This window comes from Hemitrygon akajei, chromosome 3 (genome assembly GCF_048418815.1).
Source record: "Hemitrygon akajei chromosome 3, sHemAka1.3, whole genome shotgun sequence".
NCBI lineage: Eukaryota > Metazoa > Chordata > Chondrichthyes > Myliobatiformes > Dasyatidae > Hemitrygon > Hemitrygon akajei.
This window is the reverse complement of record NC_133126.1, coordinates 134,580,803-134,605,086: the sequence shown is the minus strand read 5'-3', so window position 1 is coordinate 134,605,086 and position 24,284 is coordinate 134,580,803. Positions and strand designations below refer to the sequence as shown.

Sequence of the window (24,284 nt, the reverse complement as noted above, 5' to 3'; positions counted from 1 at the left end):
ACATCCGCCCTCTATACTTTCCATCAAACACCTTAGAAATGTATGTCTTCATATCAGTCATTTCTGCTCTGGAAAAAGAAGTCTTTGACTGTCCACTCTATCTCTACATCTTATCCTATCAAGTCACCTTCCATCTTCCTTTGTTCCAAAGAGAAGCACTAGCTTGGTCAGTCTATCCTCATGACATGCTCTCTAATCAGACTGCTTCCTGGTAAATTTTCCTGCACCCACCTTGAAAGCTTCCACATCCTTCTCGTAATGAGATGGCGAAAACTGAACACAATATTCCAACTGGTCTATCCAGAGTTTTATAGAGCTGCAACATTACTCCTGCCTAATGAAGCCCAACACACCATACACCTTAACCAATCTATTGGATTGTGCAGCAACTTTGAAGGATGTTTGGATGTTGACCCCAAGATCCCTCTTTTCTTCCACACTGCTGAGAATGCTGCTATTCATCCTCTACTCTGCCTTCAAGTCTAACCTTCCAAAGCGTATCACTTCATGTTAAATTGAGCATGAAGAAGGCTTGGTTTTTTTCATGGTGGGAGAGTGCAATAGTGAATGCTGTCAAACGTGCTACTAGCGTAATCTGTAGTATCAATTATATTTTAATGATTTTAAGTGTTTCTGAATTTCCAAATAATTTTGAAAAATAGATCAGCAAAATATATCAGTTAAAGAAAATATTCTGTGGTGTTGCTGGCTATTACTAGTGTTTGCTGGAACCTTGGATCTGCTGCCTTGGTTTCTGAAAGAAGCTGAGGCCTTCAGTTTGTCATTAAAAGACTCAAAGTTTAATTGCTGTTCAAAAGTATATTTTTGTATTATTGAATCTTCAAGTTGTGCATTAGAACCTGGGTACTAAGGGGAGGAAGTGCCACATAGAAAAAAGGATACCATGCATAGAACTGTGAGTCATGTTGTGGATTATACAGATAGATTGATGAATTTAATTAGATTATTGCAAAGAATTTAAAAGTTTTGAAGTGATATAGTGTCGTTGACATTTCTGTTATGAGAATCTATGTAGAGGTGTTTTTATTGCCACTATATGGTAAATAAAATTGGCTAAATCAGGCTTGATAATTTCCTAGAGATGCTCGGCTTCAGCACATCAGTGGTGCATGTGGCTGCAGGAGGATAGAGTGTAAGATGCAGAATTATTCAAATATGTTCATGGTCATGTAAGAGATTTGATATAAGAGAGAAATTACATGTTAACCAACTTTTTCTTGTATCGTCTCCAGGAATACAAATGTTATCAGTCTTGGGTTTGGGCACTGAATTCAGCTACTGAACTTAAATTACTATATTCCATTCCTCCACATAATTTGATGATGATATTGCTATTGATTTTGTAGCATGCGTTTCTCTGGATTTTTCCTGAGGTGGAGGGATGTACTGGGTTTTATATCGCACTATACAGTAATGTCAATGCGGTATATCTTGGGTGTTGCCATTCAAACGAAAGTTGTTTCTACATTGGTTTCTGTGCATTCCTACCAATACGTAAACTGGCTTTAACATGAGACACCAAATATGTAAAGACCTAACGGCTGGCATTTGCAAAGAATGTCTGGAACTGCAGAAAAGATTACTCTTGGCCATCAGCATCTCATCTGTTCACCCTGAAGCACAATGATCTAGCTTTGTACGGGTGCATGATCAGAGCTCTTTTGAGTTATATCTGTGGAGTCTTCTGTTACTCAGCTTTATATAGCATGTAATTCACTGATTTCTCAACTTGAAACCTATTAGTTGTAACTTTCAAAAAAAAAATCTGCTTACACTCAATATTTATACACCTTTATCACAGATATTAAATATACTATAAGAATACTTTTTCATTCATTTGGCTTCTAATTTGAACCTAAATTATCTATTGCACTTTATTTTGTTTCCACCTTAAATTTCCAATCAATTGTTTTGGAAGTGGGGGCAAAATATTTTTTTCTGGTTATCTGGAAGAATGCATGTACTGATGGTTTTCAGTTTTATATTTACATCATTTCTGAATCCTCTAGCAGATTATCTGCTGTACATTGTAATGAATAATTTCTATGTTAATTTCTGCTCACCGTAGCGTCAGAGTATATACTCCTATTAGACACTACCTCGGATACCACAGACCCCAAATCACAAGCCACTAAATTGTGTTTCTTCTGGCTTTGCAACCTGAAATGTTTTCTGCTCTTTTACTCAAATATCCCTGTAATTCAGATTAGGTATTAGCTGTTTTTGTTTGCTATTTTTGTGACAGACGAGTGGTCATATAGTGTGCTAAACTAGTTAAACAAATATTTTGAAAAGCTGTTCTTCTGAGTAACATTCATAAAACTGAATAGTGTCAAGCAGAAAGGATTTCTATAAAACACAGGATTTTCAAAACAGATACAATTCCTATAAACTAAAAAGCCATATCAATAATGCAGATAAATGAGTTGATCATCACAGAAATTGAAACTAGAGCAATGGATTTTAGGTCACCCCATTGAAGTTCCTTACCCTATTCTTAATAAGCTTGAACTGCTCTCTACATTTATATAGTTACTTGCCTCTTGGGTGACTCCACACGTATTTGGTATTTCCTCAATACCCTTTTTTCCTCACACAAAAGGTCAAAAGGCCTCTTAGAGATAAAGGCTCCAGCTACACACAATCAATGCTGTGAAGCTAACTTCCTGAATATATAAAACTTCCAAATATAAACAGATAAGGTATTCGATATACTAAATGATATTATCCACGTGGTCTGTAAGCTTCCTTGAACTAAGCAACTTCATCAGCTTGTCTGCTTTGAAACAAAGCAAATTAAATAACCCATTGTCTTATACTGCATATCAAGCAGTAATAAGCTGGGTGTTCAGGGCTAGCTGTCTGCTCCATAGACAGTTTATTTGCAAAGCTGTGTTTTTATCATCAAGCAGATTACGGCTTTCCATTTACATTTTAAGAACTGAAGACTGGCTCCCATTTACAAGCAGAAGCTAAACAAAGTTGTAGTTGGAAGTTTTCTTACAATTGCTAAAAACCTCCAGGTGGCAGCTGCTGTGTTTAGAAAACTGAATTTGGTAAAAACATGAGGCCTACTGGCCCAATAAGCGGATATCCATCACACCTAAACCACTAAGCATCTAGCCGTTAAAATCTAATAGCCCAGTAATTAAAATTCAACTCAATAAATTTAATCTGAAGCAAATGAAACTAACTATCTCAGATTGAATAGTAATGGATTCTCAGAAATTTGTCGTATGTATCAATACTAATGGAAAAACCCATTTTCCACACATGAACAGGAGAGTTAGCGCATTTTTCAACTTCAACTTTATAGCGAGTGCTTTTGAAAAATTAATCACACTTAAAAAGGATCTAAAAATGCTTAACTTGCATCCAACAATATTTTCATGAAAAGTCATTAATCTTTCTCTGCTCATGTATTGGAAAGAAAATATGTCATAATTGCAGTTAATCAATTTTACAGATTGACTATATTAAGGAAATATATTTTCAATTCTTCATCTGTAATTATTCACCAGTAAGATTATATTTATTTGTCACATACAGGAAAACATATGTGAAAATGCATCATTTTGCGTCAATGATCATCACAGTCCTGAATATGTGCTGGAGACAGCTGTCAAGTGTCGCCATACTTCCAGTACCAATATAGCTTGCCCACAACTTACTAACACTTAGTAATCAGAAATATCTTTGGAGATTGGGAGGAAATAGAGTAAACCCACACCTTCATAGGGTGAATGTACAAGCTTGTGCAGTCAGAGTCATTGAACACTGCAGCACAGAAACAGTCCCTTTGACCCATTTAGTTTATGTCAAACTATTATTCTGCCTATTCTCATCAACCTGCACCCGGAATATAGCCCTCCAAACCCATCCCATCCGTATACTGATCTGAAGGAGGTAACTGATCCTTGAGCCAATCCTCAGCAGACGTTCAGAGGTGGAGAGATCAGCAACTTTAAAATTCCTTGGTGTTATCACTTCAGATGACCTGTCCTAGGCTCAGCACGTAAGTGCAATAATGAAGAAAGTGCCTCTGCTTCCTTAGCAGTTTATGAAGATTTGACATGACATCTAAAACATCAACAAACTTCTACAGAAGTGTGGTGGAGAGGTATATTGACTGGCTGCATCATGGCCTGGTATGGAAACACCAATGCCCTTGAAAAGAAACTTTCCTACAAAAAGTAGTGGATACAGCCCAGTCCATTGTGAGCAAAGCCCTCCCAATCATTGAACACATCTACATGGAGCTTTGTCACAGGAAAGCAGCATCTATCATCAGGGACTCCCACCCCAAAGGTCATGTTCTTTTCACACTGTTTCCACCAGGAAGAAGGTAGAGGAGCCTCAGGACTCATCACCAGGTTCAAGAACAGTTAATACCTCTCAATCATCAGGCTTTTGAACCAAAGGGGATAACTTCACTCACCACATTACTGATCCATTCCTATAACCTATAGGTTTACTTTCAAAGGCTCTTCATCTTATGTTCTCTATTTATTGTTTATTTATTTATTATTATTACCTTTATTTTTTTCTCGGCTCAAGATAGTAAAACCTGAGGTAGGAGCATAGCCAAGCATGCTCATTTGTCAATTGCTAGAAACTTTCGGACTATTCTCTTGGTGTTTAGTATTGTGGCTTTCTCTGCTGTGTAACCCTAATTGTTTAATGCTATTGTGTAGTGACTTTGGGATGACACCAGTTGTAGATATTACTATCTGGACAATGTACACCATGTTCATTTTCCAAAGTCTTTCAATATCATCTTTTAATTCAGCAAATTTCTGGTGTTGTTCACTCATTAATTTCTGTATGTTATGTGTGTGAAATGGCTATATCGATTAAGAAAGTTGTTCTTTTTTATCTGTATTATATCTGGATGGTTATTATGGATTGTCTTATCTGTAATAGCTGATGGGTCGTAATATAATGTGATATGTTATGTAACTATTAGTGTATCTTTCTGTATTTGCATGGTGTGCTGTCTTTTGCACACTGGTTGTCTGCCCTGTTGGTGCAGTCTTGCATTGATTGATTCTATTATGGTCATTGGATTTATTGAGTATGGCCACGAGTAAATGAATCTTAGAGTTATATATTGTGACGTGTATGTCCCTTGTTAATAAATTTACTTCGAACTTTGAAATTTGTCTTAACTATTGAAATCAAACCCACATCCACCAATTCTGCTAGCAGTTCTTTCCACACTCATCACCTTTTGAACTCACACTCATCACCATTAAACATTTCTCCTTTCACCCTTAAACCATGACTTCTAGTTCCAGTCTCACTTATCCTCGGTGGAAAAGCTTGCTTGCATTATCCTTTCTATATTTTCATAAATTTGTATACCTTTGTCAAATCTCCCCTTATTCTTCTGCTTTCTAGGGAATAAAATCCTAACCTCATCTACCTATGATGCCATTTTCAAGGAATTATGGATTTGTATTCCCAGATCCATCTGTTTTACCACACTCAGTGTGCTACAGTTCACTGTGTCGAGTCCTACCCTGGTTTGTCCTTCCCAAGTGCAACACCTCATAGTTGTCTGCATTAACTTCCATCTGGCACTTTTCCGGCTGGTTCAGATACAGGTCCAAGCTTTAGCTTTCCTTGCTGTCCACTACACCTCCATTCTTGGTGTCATCTGCAAATTTGTTGATCTAGTTTACCGCATTATCATCCATCTCATTAATATAGATGACAAAACAACAAACCTAGCACTGATCCCTGAAGCACACCATATTGCACAGACCTGCAATCAGAGAGGCAACCATTTGCTAATACTCTTTTTTTTTGGCTTCTCCCGCAAAGCCAACGTCAAATCCAGTTTGCTTCCTCATTTTGAATTCCAAGTGATTGAACCTTTGCATGACCTTGTCAAAGACCTTGCTCTAAATCCTTGTAGACAACATCCACTGCTGATCCTTTATCAGTGTTCCTGGTAACCTTGAAAAAGTGATTAGTTGGACATGACCTACCACACACACACAGCCAAGACCATTTTCAAATCCTTTTGTTAAATGGACTTAATGACCGATAGTTTAGAAACATAGAAAACTTACAGCACAATACAGGACCTTTGGTCCACAAAGCTGTGCCAAACATGACCTTACCTTAGAAATTATCTAGGGCTATAGTTACCCATAGCCTTCCATTTTTCTAAGCTCCATGTACCGATCCAGGAATCTCTTAAAAGACCCTATTGTATCCGCCTCCTCCACCGTCTCCAGCAGTCCATTCCACACACTCACCACTCTGCGTTTTAAAAAAAAACTTACCCCTAAGTTTATTGCAAATTGATTATTTGCTGAATCTATGTTTATATGATACACAACATGACCTGAAAGCAGAAGTAATTTGCAGCCCTATAATAGTGCAGAGAGATGGCCTGAGCTTCCTAGCTAAAATTTTCTCCTGTATATCCAAACTTTTAAGTTTCTTTCTTCGCTATACAAGGAGGAAAATTCTATGAGGTCAACTTTCTTAGAGGTGCCAGTTGCAGAATTTTTTGCCAATTAGCATGTTTACTTTGCAGCTATTCCAACAAGTCAATTTTGAATGTTTATCTCAAAAGGTGGTAAACTGTGGCTGACTGGCTGTTGTTTCACGTTGACTTGAATAGCTTTTTGATTATTCATCTGTATTTTTTGAGAAACACAATTAGTCATCAAATTCCCTTTGTCACAGTATTTTCAGTTTTATTACATCAAAATATTAAAGATGCTGGTTCTTTTGAGAACCGTAATGGGATCTTTTCTGATATGCACTGCATCTTTGTTATGCCTCGGGATGGGGAAAGGTTTGGGTGAACAATACCTACAAAGTGTTTTACAAATGAAAACACTTTTGTAAAAGGGTCCTACTGAAAGGTCTCGGCCTGAAATGTCGACTGTACTCTTCCATAGATGCTGCATGGCCTGCTGAGTTCTGCCAGTATTTTGTGTGTATTACTTACAAATGAAAGTGTTTACCTTTAGTTTAAGGACATTTTTTTTTTGCTTATCATTTAGTTCTATGATTTATGGGAAGATTGTTTTCGGAAAGCCTTGCATTGAGCAAAAATTTGTAAATCAACAGAAGTTCCTGTACATGGTCCAAAAATGCACTTGAATATAATTTTCCATCCTTGAGATTGTCTACTGTTACCTTATTGAGGTGAAAATTATTATTTGATTTGGTAAGGCAAAAGAAGGATGCTGTCTATATTGCAGTGGAATTGAACTTTATTAGAGATTTAATGAAAGGGTTCCAGAACACTGTAAAACAAATTTCCACATTTAAGAAGCAGGTCATTTCCCACAAATACTTAAAATGAAATAGCTTTAAACAAATATATACCCATTATTTAAAATTGTAATTTGAAGTGCTGAACCTAAGTATTCAGAAAAGTGCATTTGCATTATTTGGAATATAGGAGCAGTTGTAGGTGAACAGTTGGTACCTTCTTGAGACTTTTCTGTTTGTGTTTCAGTACAATTTTTTTGATGAACGTTTAAAATTCAATGTGATAAAGAAACGTATCATCTGATTTAGGAATCAGAGCTGCAAATTCATACAATATTATGACTAAATGGAAGCTACCAACAGAAGTACAAGAACACAAGAAAATAGGACCACAAGTAGTCTATCTGGCTTCTAAGCACATCCTTTCATTCAATATGATCATGCTGACCTACTCTAGTCCCAATACCTCCTCTTAGGAGTCACGCAGTGCTGAAACACTCTTTTTACCTATTCTCTCTGTGTTGACCATCCCATTTCCCATCACTTAGTCTCTAGCCTTCTGTGTTTTAGCACTTCAAGTGGTTGTCTGGATACTTTAGTTGTGTGAATCTCTGCTGCCACTACACTTTCAGGCATTATGTTCCAAACCCCCAACAGTCCTCTGGATGAAAAAAATTATTCTTTGTATCCCCTCTTATGCCTTACCGTAACCCCAGTCCTCTGATTAGAGACACCACTGCTATGGGGAAGAGCTTACTCTGTCCAATTGCAACCCATTCATACTTCTCAGTTACTAGAAAAAAAATTCAGTTTCTTACAACTCGTAGACACACCATCCCAGGCAAAATCATGGTGAATCTTTCCTGTACTCTCCAAAGCAAGCATGACTTTTGTGCCAGTTTCCAATCTTTTGAACACTTATTGACCCCTAAATGTAGGTAACCCCAACATTCTAGACTCCACAGCATTCTGAGCCAAAGTGTGTCAGCAATTTACCCTCTGAGGAAAAAATTCCTATTCACCTCACTTATAAATAGCCATCCCCTTATTGAAACAATATCTCATTGTTTGAGGCTCTCACATCAGTAAAAACATTTCAGAATCTACTATGTCACACCACTTGGGAGCTTAAATGTCTCAATAAGGTCACCCCTCATCTTCTACTTCGGGATTAGAATTAGTAATTGATCCAGTTTCTTTGACTACTTATGATATAACAATTCTTTCACCAAGCAATCAATCAAGTGATTCTCTTGAAATGCCTCCAAAGCCGGTATGTCCTTTCATAAATAAAGGGGGGGGGGCAAAACTATGCATATAACCTAGAGTGTGACCTTATCTGTGAGCTTTTCAAAACTTCCCAGTTTTTTTTAAAATCCAGCCCCCTTGCTTTAAAGGTCAATATGCTATATGCTTTCCTAAATGAAAACAGCATATAAGGAGTAAGCTTACAGTATCCAGATCATCACTTCACATGGTGGCTAGCTCCAACAAACATAATCCATGTATTTTTTTCTTCTGAGGCTCTAAAATATTGGTTTCTTGTATGAATTTACTTCTCTTTATGTTAAACATAATAGTTCTTAGAAGGTATATTGTTTAAGTATTGAATGACTACATAATGCTAAAAGTTTGTGATGTGCTATCAGTTGGTCTGGTTTTATTTTATGACAAACATATGAACTATGAATTTTGTTTACATGCAGTTTTAATTATCTTTATATTTTAGCATCATGGTTAATTCTAAAGAAAGTAATGCTAAATATGTTGGAAGGAAATGTTGGCATCTTGTCAGTGCATAATTTTGCAGGGTTGAAATGCAAGTTATTTGATGTTATAGTACCTGAGAAATAAGTACTGACTGGGCTATTGATTGTAGATGATTTTAAATGTATATTAATTTATCTACACTCTAGGACCTTTCACTAACCAAGAGATGGCAGAATGGTTCCAGGCAGGCTACTTCACTATGTCTTTACTTATAAAGAGAGGCTGTGATGAGGGTTTCCAGCCATTGGGAGAGGTTATTAAGATGTGGGGCAGAGTGCCTTTTGCTCCAGGATCCTCCCCTCCTCCATTGCTGGTAAGAGGATTTATGTTACAATGAGAAGTAGCTAAATATTAAATTTGGGTAATCATCAGTATATGATAGCAAGACATTTATGCCTCAGGCAAAAGTGAATTGTTTTGCTTGTATAGTTTGCTCATGTGCATTTTTCATTGCAAATGATTGATAAAAGTAATGCAATGAATAGTCCTCTGTAATAATGATGATGTTTGCTTAATTTCTTGCTGTGTTAGAAGCCTATCAATAGAGAAGCTCACAATGAGAAATGAAGTAGAAGAGACAAGGGAAGCAGCTGCAGGGTTGGAGAACATCTGGGCAATAGCAATTACAAAATAGTAAAATGTAATGAACAAAAATGACATGAAACGAAGAAAAAAGTAATAGTTTGAAAAATATTTTAAGGCTAATCCTAATGAGGCCATAATAGCAGTTTTCATTTACGCAGTCATTTTATTGTAAAAACAAAGAATTATGAGGCTCTTTTCCTCAGTAGAGGGAGGGCTGTAAGATGATCTGTAAAATTACAAGGGGATTTGATGAGTTAGCCAAGAAGAAAGAAGTTGTCACCTGTTAGAAATATGAAAATATAGGACATAATCAAAAATTGGTCACCAATAAATTCTTTTGGGAACTCCAGAGTAAAAATAGTTGAGGTGAATAACAGGCATCAGAAATAACAGAATTGAAATGTTTGTCAACAAGTTTGACATGAAGAGTTTTTGAAAATCTAGAATTAACCAGTTTTATGATGTGAATTCTTTAATATTTATATTTCAGTTTTAAAATTAATGCTGTTTAAGTAAATTGAATTAATAGAGATAATAGAGCATAAAAGTTTACAAGTCTAGACGTTCAAAAGAGCGGGTAGTTTCTGACATGTTTAAATCAATTGTGAGTTAATTGCAGATTTTTTGCACTTAAATGACTCAACTAGAAGAACTGCTGCCTCACAATACGAAAGGTCCTGATTCAATCTGGACTCAGTTGTTATCTGTGTGGAGTTTGCACATTCTCCATCTGAATGCATCAGTTTCTTCAAAGTGCTTTGGTTTCCTCTTGCATCTCAAAAACATGTTAATTGGCTGCTGTAAATTTGCTCTATTGTCTAGGTGAGTGGAATGGTCTGGATGGGAAATGATAGGAATATGGGGAGAATAAAAGAAGGATTAATGTAGAATTTGTGTAAGTGGGTAGTTCAGAATGGAAGTACAATTACATTTAGTTTTGAATATTGTGATGGAGAGTTTGTTCCTTCAGTAGTATCCTGTGCAATTTTAAATGTTCATTGTGTTCAAATCCCACCATGGGCTTACTTCAGTCCCTTTAACCTCTTTAACCTAATTCCTCAAATTGTATTATTTGCACAAACCCAATTTCAATTGTTTAGCCATTGCTGACTGTATGGGCCTTTATCATAAAGATTGGCTATAATTGGTGCTAGACTACTGTCCCTGCAGGCATCTAAGCAACCACCATCATTCCGGTGCCCAAGAGAATGACAATACCTGGCCTAGATGATTACCGACTGGTGGCACTGACTTCAAAAATCATAGTGCTTTGATCAGTAATGAATTGTATAAGATCCCACCTTTCAGCTACATTGGGCTCTTTCCAGTTTGCCTACCACTCAAACCAGTCCATTGCTGATGTCTTAGCCTCAGGCCACCACTCCATCTGTCCCACATAGAAAACGATGCCTCATATGCCAGACATTGTTCATTGTCTTCAGCATAGCATTTAACACAACCATCCTTCAGAGGCTGATGGTTAAGCTTTTCATCTTTGGGAATCAGCACCCTTCTCTGTAACTGAATCTTGGGCGACTTCTTGGGAAAAACCCCACTCAGTCCAAGTCCGCAGCAACACTCAAGATCCATCATGTTGAGCGCTGGTGTCAGCCTGGGTTGTGTTCTTATCCTGCTGCTGACTCATTACGGCACTGTTGGTGATACAACAGTGGTTGACTTCATCAGCAATGATGAGTCAGCATACTGAGAGGAGACAGGCTTGTCATATGGTGCAAGAACAATAACGTGTGTGTGTGTGTTCAGATGAGAATAAGCTGGAACTGAAGACTTACATGCTTTCTATTGATATATTGGTTCATATATTGTAAGAGGAATAATATGACGAGCATCTCGTTATTTATTTATTACATTTTTAAGAGAATTACATAGAATGAATGGAATATAGAATAGTAAAAAAAAATTAATATTGACCCTCCCCCCTCCCCTTAACCCTCCCCCCCTTAACCCCTATCTAAAAAAAAGAAAAGAAAAGAAAGAAGGAAAGAAAGATTGCCTGAATATCGGAGGTTCCCCCCATGCTCCATGAAGTTCAAAATAATTTTAATTTTTATTTTTATTTTTTCCATTACTTTGTAATTTTATCTTCAAAGGACCTGTATATTTAATCCTATCTTCTGTAGATATGGGTGCCAAATTTTCAAAAATATATCATATTCATTTCTTAGATTATAAGTAATTTTTTCAAATGGAATGCAGCTATATATTTCATTATTCCAATGATCCATAGTTAAATATAAGTTTGATTTCCAAGTAACTGCAATAAATTTTTTGACTACTGCCAATGCAATTTTTATAAATTTTTTCTGATACTTATTCAATTTAAGTTTTGGTATTGTCCCTTCAATGTCACGTAGTAAAAATAATATTGGACTATGTGGGAGTTGTACTCCAGTAATTTGTTCCAATAAAAGTCTTAAATTTATCCAAAATGGTTGAATTTTAAAACAAGACCAAGTAGAATGTAAAAAAGTACCAATTTCTTGATTACATCGAAAACATTGGTCGGATAGATTTGAATTTAATCTATTTATTTTCTGTGGTGTTATATATAATTGATGTAAAAAAATTATATTGTACTAATCTAAGTCGGACATTTATTGTATTTATCATACTATCAAAGCATAATCTTGACCAATTTTTTCCATCAATTTTAATATTCAAATCAGATTCCCATTTTTGTCTTGATTTATGAATTCATGGTTTAATTGCCTGTTTTTGAATCAAATTATACATACAAGATGTAAACTTTTTAATTTTTCCTTTTTGAATTAATATTTCTATTTCATTAGGTTTTGGCATTAACATTGTTTGACCCAGTTTATCTCGTAAATAGGCCTTTAATTGAAACGGGTGTTATTTGATATTTTATATTTATTTTTTAATTGATCAAATGATATCAATACACCTCCTTCAAAACAGTCACCTATATATTTAATCCCCTTTTGAAACCAGTTATGTAAAAGTTTATTATCCATTGTAAAAGGAATAAGCCTATTTTGAATTAAGGTTCTTCTTGCTAATAAAGATTTCTTTATCTCATCGTCCATAATTAACTTATTCCATAAATCAATCAAATGTCTTAATATAAGAGATTCTTTCTTTTCCCGTATCCATTTGGATTCCCATTTATATATAAAATCTTCTGGTATATTTTCTCCTATCTTATCTAGTTCTATTCTAATCCATGCCGGTTTTTCTTCATCAAAAAAAGATGCAATAAATCTAAGTTGATTTGCTTTATAATAATTCTTAAAATTTGGAAGTTGTAACCCTCCTAATTCAAATTTACATGTCAATTTTTCCAGTGATATTCTTGACATCTTTCCTTTCCAAAGAAACTTCCTCACATATGTATTCAATTCTTGAAAAAAATTTCTGAGGCAGTTGTATTGGTAAAGTTTGGAATAAATATTGCAATCTAGGAAATATATACATTTTTACAGCATTAATTCTACCTATTAATGTTACTGGTAACATCATCCATTTATCAAGATCTTTTATTTTTTTTAATAATGACAGATAGTTTTGTTTATATAAATTCTTTACATCATTATCGACTGTTACACCTAAATATTTTATCCCATTTATTGGCCATCGAAATTGAGTTACTAATCGACATTGACTATAATCTCCTTTGGTAAGGGGTAAAATTTCACTTTTATCCCAGTTTACTTTATACCCTGATATTTTCCCATATTCTTCCAATCTGAAAGATAATTTTTGCAGCGATTGCAATGGGTTTGTTAAATAAATCAGAACATCATCAGCAAATAAATTAATCTTGTATTCTTCTTGGTTAACTCTGAAGCCCATAATATCTGAATCTGTTCTAATTATTTCAGCTAATGGTTCTATCGCCAATACAAATACAGGTGATAATGGGCAACCTTGTCTAGTTGACCTTGTTAAGCGGAAAGGTGTTGAAATCTGACCATTTGTAACTACTTTAGCTTGAGGAATAATATTTAAGGTTTTAATCCATTTTATAAAAGATTTTCCTAACTCATATTTTTCCAATACCTTAAATAAAAAATCCCATTCCAATCTATCAAATGCTTTTTCTGCATCCAAGGCAACTGTCACACTCATTTCCTCTCTTTTTTGTGCCAAATGAATTATGCTAAGTAACCGAGTTATATTGTCCATTGATTGTTTGTTTTTAATAAAGCCTGTTTGATCCATATGTATTAATTTTGGTAGATATTTAGATATTCTATTAGATAAAATTTTTGATATTTTATAATCTGTATTCAACAAGGAGGTAGGCCTATATGATGTTGGTTTTAAAGGATCTCTATCTTTTTTTGGCAATACAGTTATGATCGCTGTCAAAAAAGATTGTGGGAGTTTGTGCATTCTTTCCACTTGATATATTAATTCCATAAAAGGAGGGATTAATAAATCTTTAAATTTTTTATAAAATTCAGGCAGAAAAACGTCTTCTCCTGGGGATTTATTACTCTGAAGTGATCCTAAAGCTTCTTCAACCTCTTTTAATGTAAAGGGCATATCTAATCCTTTCTGTTCTTACAAATTTAATTTTGGAAGAGTTATTTGTGATAAAAATTTATCTATCTCAGCAATCTTATTTTGTGATTCTGATTGATATAATTCAGTATAAAATTTTTTTAAAGTTTCATTAATTTCTAAAGGTTTATAAGTAATCTTATTTACACTCGTTCTAATTGCAATTATTGTTTTAGAAGCCTATTTTGTTTTCAACTGCCAAGCAAGAATTTTGTGTGATCTTTCACCTAATTCATAATATCTCTGTTTAGTTCTCATAATTACCTTTACTGTTCGATATGTCTGGAGTGTATTATATTGTAATTTTTTATTAACAAGTTGTCTTCGTTTTTCTTCTGTCATATATCTTTGGGATTCTTTTTCTAATTTTGTAATATCTTTTTCTAATTGGTTTATTTCTGCCATATAGTCCTTCTTAATTTTAGATGTATAACTTATTATCTGACCTCTCAAGTATGCTTTCATCACTTCCCATAATACAAATTTATCCTCAACTGAATGTGAATTTGTATCCAAAAAAAATTGAATCTGTTTTTTCATAAAATCACAAAAGTCTTGACGTTTTAATAAAATTGAATTAAATCTCCATCTATAAATCGATTCCTCATTATCCATCATTATCATTGTCATTATCAAGGGGGAATGATCTGACAATATTCTTGCTTTATATTCCACACTTTTCATTCTATCCTGAATATTTTTTGATAATAGGAAAAAATCAATCCTTGAATAAGTTTTATGTCTATTTGAATAAAATGAATAATCTCTTTCTCTTGGATTAATTTTTCTCCATTTATCAATCAGATTTAAATCTTTTATTAATGATAAAGTTAACTTTATTACTTTTGATTTTGTAACAACTTTAGTTAACCTATCTAAAACTGGGTCTAAACAAAAATTAAAATCTCCACCTATTAATATTTTATCATGTGCATCAGCCAAGTTCAAGAAAACTTATTGTATGAATTTTGCATCATTTTCATTTGTTCATGTTCTCTCAAGTTCATAAGAGTCCATAATTCCAAAAAGATTTGGCAATGTATAATCACATATCTCCCCACAGAGTCAATTACTACATTTTGTATTTTAATTGGTAAGGTTTTATTGACCAAAATTGCGACTCCCCTCGATTTTGAATTAAATGAGGCTGCAATAACACTTCCAACCCAATCTCTCTTTAATTTCTTATGTTCTACCTCTGTTAAATGTGTTTCCTGCAGAAAAGCTATATCTCCTTTCATTTTCTTAATATATGTTAAAACTCTTTTTCTTTTCACAGGTCCATTAAGTCCATTGACATTAAAGCTTAAAAAATTAAGTAAATTAATCATTCATAATACCTTGGGGAATCTCTTTAAAATTCTCCATGTTGCTATGTGTCTCTCCCCAATCATCCAGGCAAAAAAGAAGAAAAATAGAAGAAAGGTAACTAATATATAGGAAAAAAAACCAAAATACCCCCCCACTAATGTTGTGAATAAAAAGAAACACAACATTACCCCCTCCCATTTTACGGGTCATGGCAATTGCCATGATTGTACACGTGGAACACGCAGCCATCGATCAGAAGCTCCTCCAGCTCCCCCGCAGAAAAAAAAATAAAGAAAATATGTAAGTGAAGAGAAAAAAAAATGTTAATATCTCTACTCCCAGTTAATGTTCCTCAGTTATTTTCTTTTTTCTTATTCCCCTTCTATCATATACTTAAAGTATATTTATGTTCTTCTACTTATAAATGTCCATCAAATTCAACCTTATCTCAATCTTCATCTTCAGTCCATTTCATTTCTATAATTCTTTACATCTAACGAATATTAGGTAGTTCTTGTACAAATTTCTCCGCTTTCTGATGGTCAGTGAAAAATCTTCTTCCTTCGTTATCCAGGAAAATGATCAATTTTGCTGGGTAGCTCAATAAAAATTTATAACCCTTTTCCCATTAGGATTTTTTCACTGGATTAAATTCCTTCCTTCTCTTCAAAAGATCGTAACTTATGTCCGGATAAAAAAAAACTCTTTTCCCTTCTATCATCAATGGCCCATTTCTCTTTCTGGCACCCTGAGCAGCTGCCTTCAAGATCTTTTCTTTATCTTGATATCTTAAGCGTTTTATCAAAATTGATCTTGGACTTTGGTCTTGTTGAGGTTTTGATCATAAAGCTCTGTGGGCCCTTTCAATTTCAATTACCTGACTTCCCTCTTCCATTTCTAAAGTTTTCAGAATTCATTCTTGGAAGAATTTTATTGGATATTCTCCCTCTATATCTTCTTTAAGACCAATAATTTTAATATTATTTCGTCTGCTGAAGTTTTCAAGCACATCTATTTTTTTCCAACATCCGTTTTCTTTCTGTTGTCCAGGCAAGATTATTATCTTCTATCTTATCTATTCTTTCAGTGTTTTCTTCCATTTTTTCTTCCATCTTTTTAACTTTCTTGTCCGTCTTCTTTTGTTTTTCCACCACTTTAGCAAGCATAATCTGTATATTTCTAATATCTGTTTTTATAGCTTTTAATTCGCGCATTATATGTATCAGGACTTCTTGTTACGTCTCCTTTAATCTCCTCTTCTTCTTCCTGTTCTTCTTTTTCATCTATTTCTTCATCTGTGTTTTCCAGAGAATCTGATTCTACTTCCGGTTCACTCTCAATTTCACTTCCAGTTGTAGTTGGGACTTGTAGTTTTATTTGTACCTGTTCATGCGTACTCTTTTCTTCGCGCATGCGTTGTTCTTGCTGTTTCTTCTTAGAGACCGTTGATATTGCCGCAACTTCCTGTCCTGCACCATCGGAAGTAGCATGCACTTCACCGGGAGCAGATCTAACTTGAGCACGAGGCTTTGCCGAGACGGCTGGGCCTTTTCCCCGGCCGACTTGCACGGTCTTCAAAGTAGTAGCTTTCTTCTGTTTCTGTTTAGGAGCCATATCCAAAAGTAATCCTGAGTTGCTTATAAGTAGTTTCTAGAAGGTATTTATTAACTCTTCTTCACTTAAACTTTGTTTTATTACTTTTTACGAGAGAGCTGAATCCCTAACGTCTCGAGCCTACATCATCACGTGACGTCCCCATGACAAGCATCTCTAAGACAGTTCCACATTTGACCACTCCTTTCCCAATTGTTTGATGTTGATGACTAAGCCTGGTTAGATAAAACGGTCAGTTTCTGAGAAGAGGCAAGGAAAGGAATGAAGTGATGGATTTTGGAGAGAGAGAGGTGTCTCAACAACAGTACATGACTGATCGTGCTTAATCTGCAACCTGTGGTCTCACTGGCTTTATTGTGAGCGTAAACCCCACATTTTTAAGGAGCACCTGTGTTGATTGGCACCAAGGAGGAGGTGGTATTTCCGATCCTCACTGGCTGTGGTCTCCCATTGAGGAAGTCAAAGATCCATTTGTAGAGGGAGGTACAGAGGCTTATTGGCTAGTCCTTAGGGGATGATGATGTTAAATGCTGAACTGTAATGAATAAACAGCAGCCTGACGAAGGTATTGCTGTAGTTCAGGTGCTCCAAGGCCAAGTGGTGAGCCAGTGAGATTGTATCCAATGTAGACTATTGTGGTGGTAGGAAAATTGCAGGGGGTCTAAGTTCTTGCTCAGGCAAGAGTTGATTCTAGCCATGCCAGCCTCTCAAAGCACTTCATCGTAGTAGATGTGAGTGATACTGGGTAATAAATGTTGAGACAGCCCACCCTGTTATTGGGCACTGGTATTGATGCCCCTTTGAAGCAGGTGTGATCTTCACACAATAGCGATAAGAGATTGAAGATGTCCTATCACATACCAGCTAGTTGGTTGGCACAGGTTTTCATTGCCTTGCCAGGTACACCATTGTGGCCTGACACTTGCCTTATGACGGTTCACCCACTTGAAAGATATTCTGACATCAGCCTCTGAAACAAATATCACAAGGTTGCCAGATGTTGCAGGGATTCATGCAGGTCTAGTTTTATTCTCCCTTTCAAAGTGTGCATAAAAGGTGTTCACTTCATTGGAGAGTGTTGTGTCACAGCCATTTATGTTAGGATTCATCTTGTAGGAAGAAATGGTTTGCAAAATTGCCATAGCTGACATGGATCCAATTCCATCATTAACTATTCAAAATTACTTTTTCACTCTTAAGATGGCCTTCTATACGTCGTACCTGGATTCCTTGTGAAGTTCTGTTTCACCAGTATTGAACACCACAGAACTTGGCCTCAGCAGACTGAATCTCTTGGTTCATCCATGACTTCTGGTTTGGCTATGCCTTGTATGTTCTCAAGTTATGCACTCATCCACATAAGTCTTAATGAAGTCTGTAATATCTGTGACATGTTTAGATCTGAAAATGAATCCCTGAAATTGTTGGAAGTCCACTAATTCAAAGCAGTCCTGTAAGCACTCCTCTTCCCTTGACCATACTTCTGCAGTCTTCACCACTGGTGTTGTGATTCCTTGATCCCTGTCTACGTATCAGGAGTAGAAGTACAGCCAGATGATTGGCTGCCAAAGTGCAGGTGTGGGATGACATGTACTTTATGGTGTTGTAACCTAGTCTGTGGCTCCTTTGGTTCACTAGTGACGTATTGGTGGTGGTAGGTCAGACACTTCTTCAAGCCAGCCTGGTTGAAATCTCCCGCAGTGATTGGGAAGACATCAGGGTGCACTGTCTTGTGACTGCTGATCATTGCTATTCAGCTTCTTCAGTGCCAGCTTGACATTGGGCAGGGATGCAATGTACACTGCAACCAGGATGACAGTGGAAAACCACCTTGGCACATAGAATGAGTAACACTTGACTGCCAGATGTTTAAATTCGAGAGAGCAGGACTACCATGTCTGTGCATCATGATCATTTAACCATGAAGCAAACCTACTGCCTCTGCCGTCACTGATCAGTTCATGTGGTTGAAGATGGAGCCCTCATACTGAAGTGCTGTGTTTGGAATGCTATTTCTATGGCCAAGCTTTATCTTTTCAGCCTACCCATTCATTAAAAGCTGTTGTGTGATGCATCTCATTTCTTGAGATCTCTAAAAGATTAGACATCTATGTGTAAATCATTTAATTTCTTATTAAAAGTCTCCCCTTATGGTTCCCATTCCCTACTTCCTTTCTCCCTGACCGTGTAGATTATATGGCACTAACTGAAAGCAAGCACCTTGTGTGTAGTTTAAATGGCACATCACTGGCTTTCACTTCCTTGTCTTGAGGCAGGAAGGAGAGATGATGTTTGTGGTCTGACTGCAGGTTGGGAAGATTAGATGGGCTTGCATCTGTCTTAGAAGGTGGTTGACATTGAACAAGCTGGCAATCATGATGACGTGACTTGGGAGTTGAACGATCATCTTCAATGACTTATTGTAGACTATCCTTCTGTTATGCACTTGTTTCCTCAATCTGGCATCAAATTGTGTTAATATTTTTAATGTTAGACTGGAGATGAATTGAACTATGATTCATCATAACGGTTTGGAAATGTGACTGAAACAAAGAAAATAACTATAATGGTTTTGTTTAATGACTGTGATCATGCCTCAGAAAATGCACGTGGGCTCTTTATTTACATAAATAGAAAGCCTGTTAATGTTAGGTTTTATTCATTATAGCTACCTACCACACACAATTGAATCTTTTAGCTTACTTTGGAAATATCTTTTCTCATTTCAAAGCACTAGAAAACTTTACCAATGAATATGAATCATCACTAAAATGTTAAAATTATAGCTCATTGGAGCATTCTGTTTGAATACTGATTTGTTTTTTGTAACCACACTAAATCCTGTAATATTGAACCAATGGGAAACAATACGAGTTCAGTACTGATACTTTCCCCTTTGGTATTATGACCAAAAACTGAAGGTGGTAATTCTACAAAAAAATAACTTTCAGTTTATTCATTATGATTTCTCTGCTGAACTACAACGCATGAAAAATCTTAGGCACAAGAATTGTAGGTCCAGAAAGTATGGAGAATATTGAAGCCTTTTATCTGCAGGTACCAAATGATTATTCCACTAAATGTCTTGTTTGCTGTACTTATTCAATAATTTATATCTACTTACACCTGATAATGTTTCAGTTTCTCCATTTTATGTGGTGAGTAGGGTACCGCAGGAGTTGGTGCCGGCCATTGATGATTTGGAAGAGGGGACTGAGTGTAGCGTAGCAAAATTCGCTGACGACACTAAACTGAGTGGAAAAGCAAATTGTACAGAGGATGTGGAGAGTCTGCAGAGGGATTTAGATAGGTTTAGTTAATGAGTGGGCCAAGGTTTGGCAGATGGAGTACAATGTTGGTAAATGAGAGATCATCCTCTTTGAAAGGAATAATAGAAGAGCAGATTATTACTTAAATGGTGAAAGATTGCATCATGTTGTTGTGCAGAGGGACTTGGGAGTGCTTGTGCATGACTTGCAAAAAGTTGGCTTGCAGGTTATTAAAAAGGCAAATGGAATGTTGGCCTTCATTGCTAGAGGGATTGAATTCAAGTGCAGGGAGGTCATGCTGCAACTATACAGGGTATTGATGAGGCTGCACCTGGAGTACTGTGTGCAGTTCTGGTCTCCATACTTGAGGATGGATATACTGGCTTTGGAGGCTGTGCAGAGGAGGTTCACCAGGTTGATTCCAGGGATGAAGGGTTAATCTATGAGGAGAGATTGAGTCACCTGGAACTATACTGAGTTCTGAAGAATGAGCGGGGAGCTTATAGAAACGTAACAAAATTTTGAAAAGGATAGATAAGATAGAAGTAGGAAAGTTGTTTCCATTGGTAGGTGAGACTAGAACTAGGGGAAGATTCAGGGGAGAAGATTTAGGACGGAGATGAGGAGAAACTGTTTTTCCCAGGGAGTGGTGAATCTGTGGAATTCTCTGCCCAGGGAAGCAGTTGAGGCTTCTTCACTAAATATATTTAAGAAACAGTTAGAATAGGTTTTTACATAGTAAGGGAATTAAGGGTTACAGGGAAAAGGCAGGTAGATGAAACTGAGTTTACAGACTGATCAGCCATGGTCTTATTGAATGGCAGGGCGGGCTGGATGGCCTACTCCTGCTCCTATTTCTTATGTTCTTATATTTTTGTGTATCACTCTTCACAGTAATTTTGTTTCCCTTAATGGTAAACGCAGTTCTCTTCCTCGTAGAGGACCACAATCTTGTCATGGTTTGGAGGCTTGCGTGCCTCAGTGATTTGAGGAGCTATGTTGGCTGGAGTCTGGGCTTTATGCTTTGGCTCTTGGTAGGGTTGGCCATGCTAAAAAAAAGTTCAAAGGGTAGAGGACAGACTAAGAGTGGTCTGCCATTCCGCCAGGTTTGGAGGTTTAACTCAGGGGAGAAGTGTGACTGGTAAAACAAATGAAGAATCCTTCTGCATCTCAGTGTGATGGTATTCCTGAGTCTTCACTTAGGACTTGCACAGTGAAAACTGAGAGGAAGCTAACGACACAATGAAGGAAGCCCTGAACACCACCAGAGATGGTGGACCTTCATTGCTGCTCATAATGCCAGCGATGTAGCAGGCATAAGTAATGATGAAGTGATGTCCTGACGAAGGGTCTCGGCCCGAAACGTCGACAGCGCTTCTCCCTATAGATGCTGCCTGGCCTGCTGTGTTCCACCAGCTTTTTGTGTGTGTTGTCAGTAAATTTGTGGTGGATAGTGTGGAAAACTATCAAAGCTTTGCAGCGGGATCTGGACCAGCTGGAGAAATGGCAGATGGAATTTAAAGCAGTCTAAATGTGGCTGTCTAAATTTTAGGAACTCATGCTTAATATATAACTTGAATTGCTGAAGAAAAAAAATGGAGGTAATATTTGTTAATTTATGTTAATGGAAGTTAATTTAGCTTTGCAAACACCAGAGCAGATACATTTGGAGACTACAAATATCCATCATTCATTGTTGCTTGTGAAAGAAGTGGATTGAGTCTGTGAGATAATTGTTTGGGTATTGCAAGGGTTAGGTGGTGTGTGTTTTTGAAATGGGATAGTCTGGCATATAATTTATCTTTTCCCAAATGGAGGAATGTTTTATGCTTATAGCATGAGTAATATATTATTACTTTCTGTTTAGTAACAATTTCCCAATTCAGATTTTAAGTTCATATTTCAGCCAATTTTATTGCTCTCATATACTTACCTGTTTTTATTCACACTTTATCTCATTTTCAGGGTGATTTGGATCAGGAAAGACTGAAGAGGCAACAGGAGCTGGCAACTTTGAATTTGTACCAGATGCAGCAGATACAATATCAGCAGTTTCTGCAGGCTCATCTTATGACCAGGTAGTTCTCAGAATAAATGATTTCAAAGACACAATGCACTGATAAACTGCTTGAACCTGACATGCATTTATTGAAAATAGTGATGCTTTACATAAAGCTATTATAAAAGTATTGTTAACTTGGGAAAGATGAGATTAGAGCATGTGGAATTTGGGGTAATTTAGTGATGTGGATTTGGTAGTTGGTCAACAGATGGAAAACTGATTAGAAGTAAACGGATTATTTGCTGCTTGATTGGCTTTTGCTCGTGAAGTACTCAATGATTGGTGTTTGGGTCCAAACTATTCAGTTTATGTAACAACATAGTGTACCAAATGTCATATTTTCAAGTTGTTGACATGTAATATGAGTTATACTGAGTCTGAACAGTGTAATAAATTATTAGAGATTGAAATTACTGATTTCTTAGGGATAGGATTTACTCACATTTGGAAACGCATGTTCTTCTTACGGATAATCAGCAAGGCTTTGTGCCAGGGAGTTCATCGCTTTCAAACTTGACTGAATTTTCTGTGTAGGTGATAAGGATGATTTTAATTGGTAGGCCAGTGAACGTTGTCTAAGGACTTTGATAATTCAGAAGATAAAGGCAATGAGAGCCATAGTGGATTGGTAGATTGGATTCAAAGTCTGCTTGCCAGATATGCAAGCAGATTAGCTGCAAAATCAACAATGTTGTTGTCATAGATAACTTCAACTTCCCCAGTATAAACCTCCTTAGTTCAAGAGGTTTAGATGAGCAGAATTTGTTAGCTTCATCCAAGAGGGTTTCTTAAATTGATAGTCAACTAGAGAGTATTGGGAAATGAGCCTGGATTTTTCAGTGGGAGAACATTTAGGATACAATGATCACAACTCCTTTAAGTTTTAAGTTAGCTATGAATAAGGATGTATAGACCTTGTGGGAGAATATTAAATTGGAGCAGAGCAAATTACAAACTTATTTGGTAGGAACGAGAGAGAGTTGTATGGGCAGTTGATTTTGGACAAATCCACATCTGATGTGTGGAGGGTGTAAGAGCAACTGTACAAGAGTACAGGGCTGGTATATTCCAGTAAGGTAAGGGAACCTTGGATTGGGAGTGACATAATGAATATAGTCAGGAAGAAAAAGAAAACACGTAAGGATTAGGAAGCTGAAATCAAGCAGGAAAAAAGCAAAGCTAGAAAAGAACTCAAGAAGGTAATCAGCAGAGCTGGGGGAGCCATGGAAAGTGCTTTGCAAGTGGGATTAAAAGGAAACCCAAAGCATTCTATGCAGTAGTAAAGGAGAGAACATGTGCTTTGAGTTGGAGGATGTGGATGAGGTCCTAAATAAATACTTTATGTTAGTAACTACCACAGAGAAGGGCATAGAGGATAGTCAGATCAGCGTTGAGCATGTTATTGTGCTAGAGTCATCCACTTTCAGGAAGCTATGGGATTGAGGTACAATAGAATCTTGGCTTGCAAGTCCTTAGCTTTCTGAACGTGCTACACAGGTAGATAGTGTGTAAAGAAAGCTTACCTGTATTTATTGAGGTATTGAATTCAAGAGTCAACAAGTTATGCTGCAGCTTTGTAAAGCTCTGTTCAGGTTGCATCTTGAAATGGTTACATTCACTTTTGGTCACCCGTAACAAGGTGCTTGTGGAATCTTTGGAGATGGTGCAGAAGTTTACCAGGATGCAGCCTAAGATACAGGGCAAGTGCTATAAAAAGAGATGATAAAGCTTGAAGGGAGATTGGAGGAAAGTTTAAGGTTATGAGAAAGAGTATTCAGCTCATACCTTCTCCCTCAGAGTTGGAATTTCTGTGCTGTTCTATGTAAATTTCTTTGCACAAAGCTTAGTGAAAGTTTGAAATTCTC

At 36.4% G+C, this 24,284-nt stretch overlaps 1 protein-coding gene across 3 annotated transcripts in view; it reads left to right on the top strand.

Annotated features, from left to right (window-relative positions):
* Positions 1 to 24,284, top strand: part of gigyf2 (GRB10 interacting GYF protein 2) — a 160,757-nt gene that overhangs the window by 84,854 nt on the left and 51,619 nt on the right. For all 3 annotated transcript variants that reach the window (XM_073040855.1, XM_073040853.1, XM_073040852.1), the window contains exons 15-16: positions 9,177 to 9,343; positions 22,323 to 22,435. In XM_073040855.1, the coding sequence (XP_072896956.1) occupies positions 9,177 to 9,343; positions 22,323 to 22,435 (280 nt within the window). The remainder of the gene's footprint in view (positions 1 to 9,176; positions 9,344 to 22,322; positions 22,436 to 24,284) is intronic.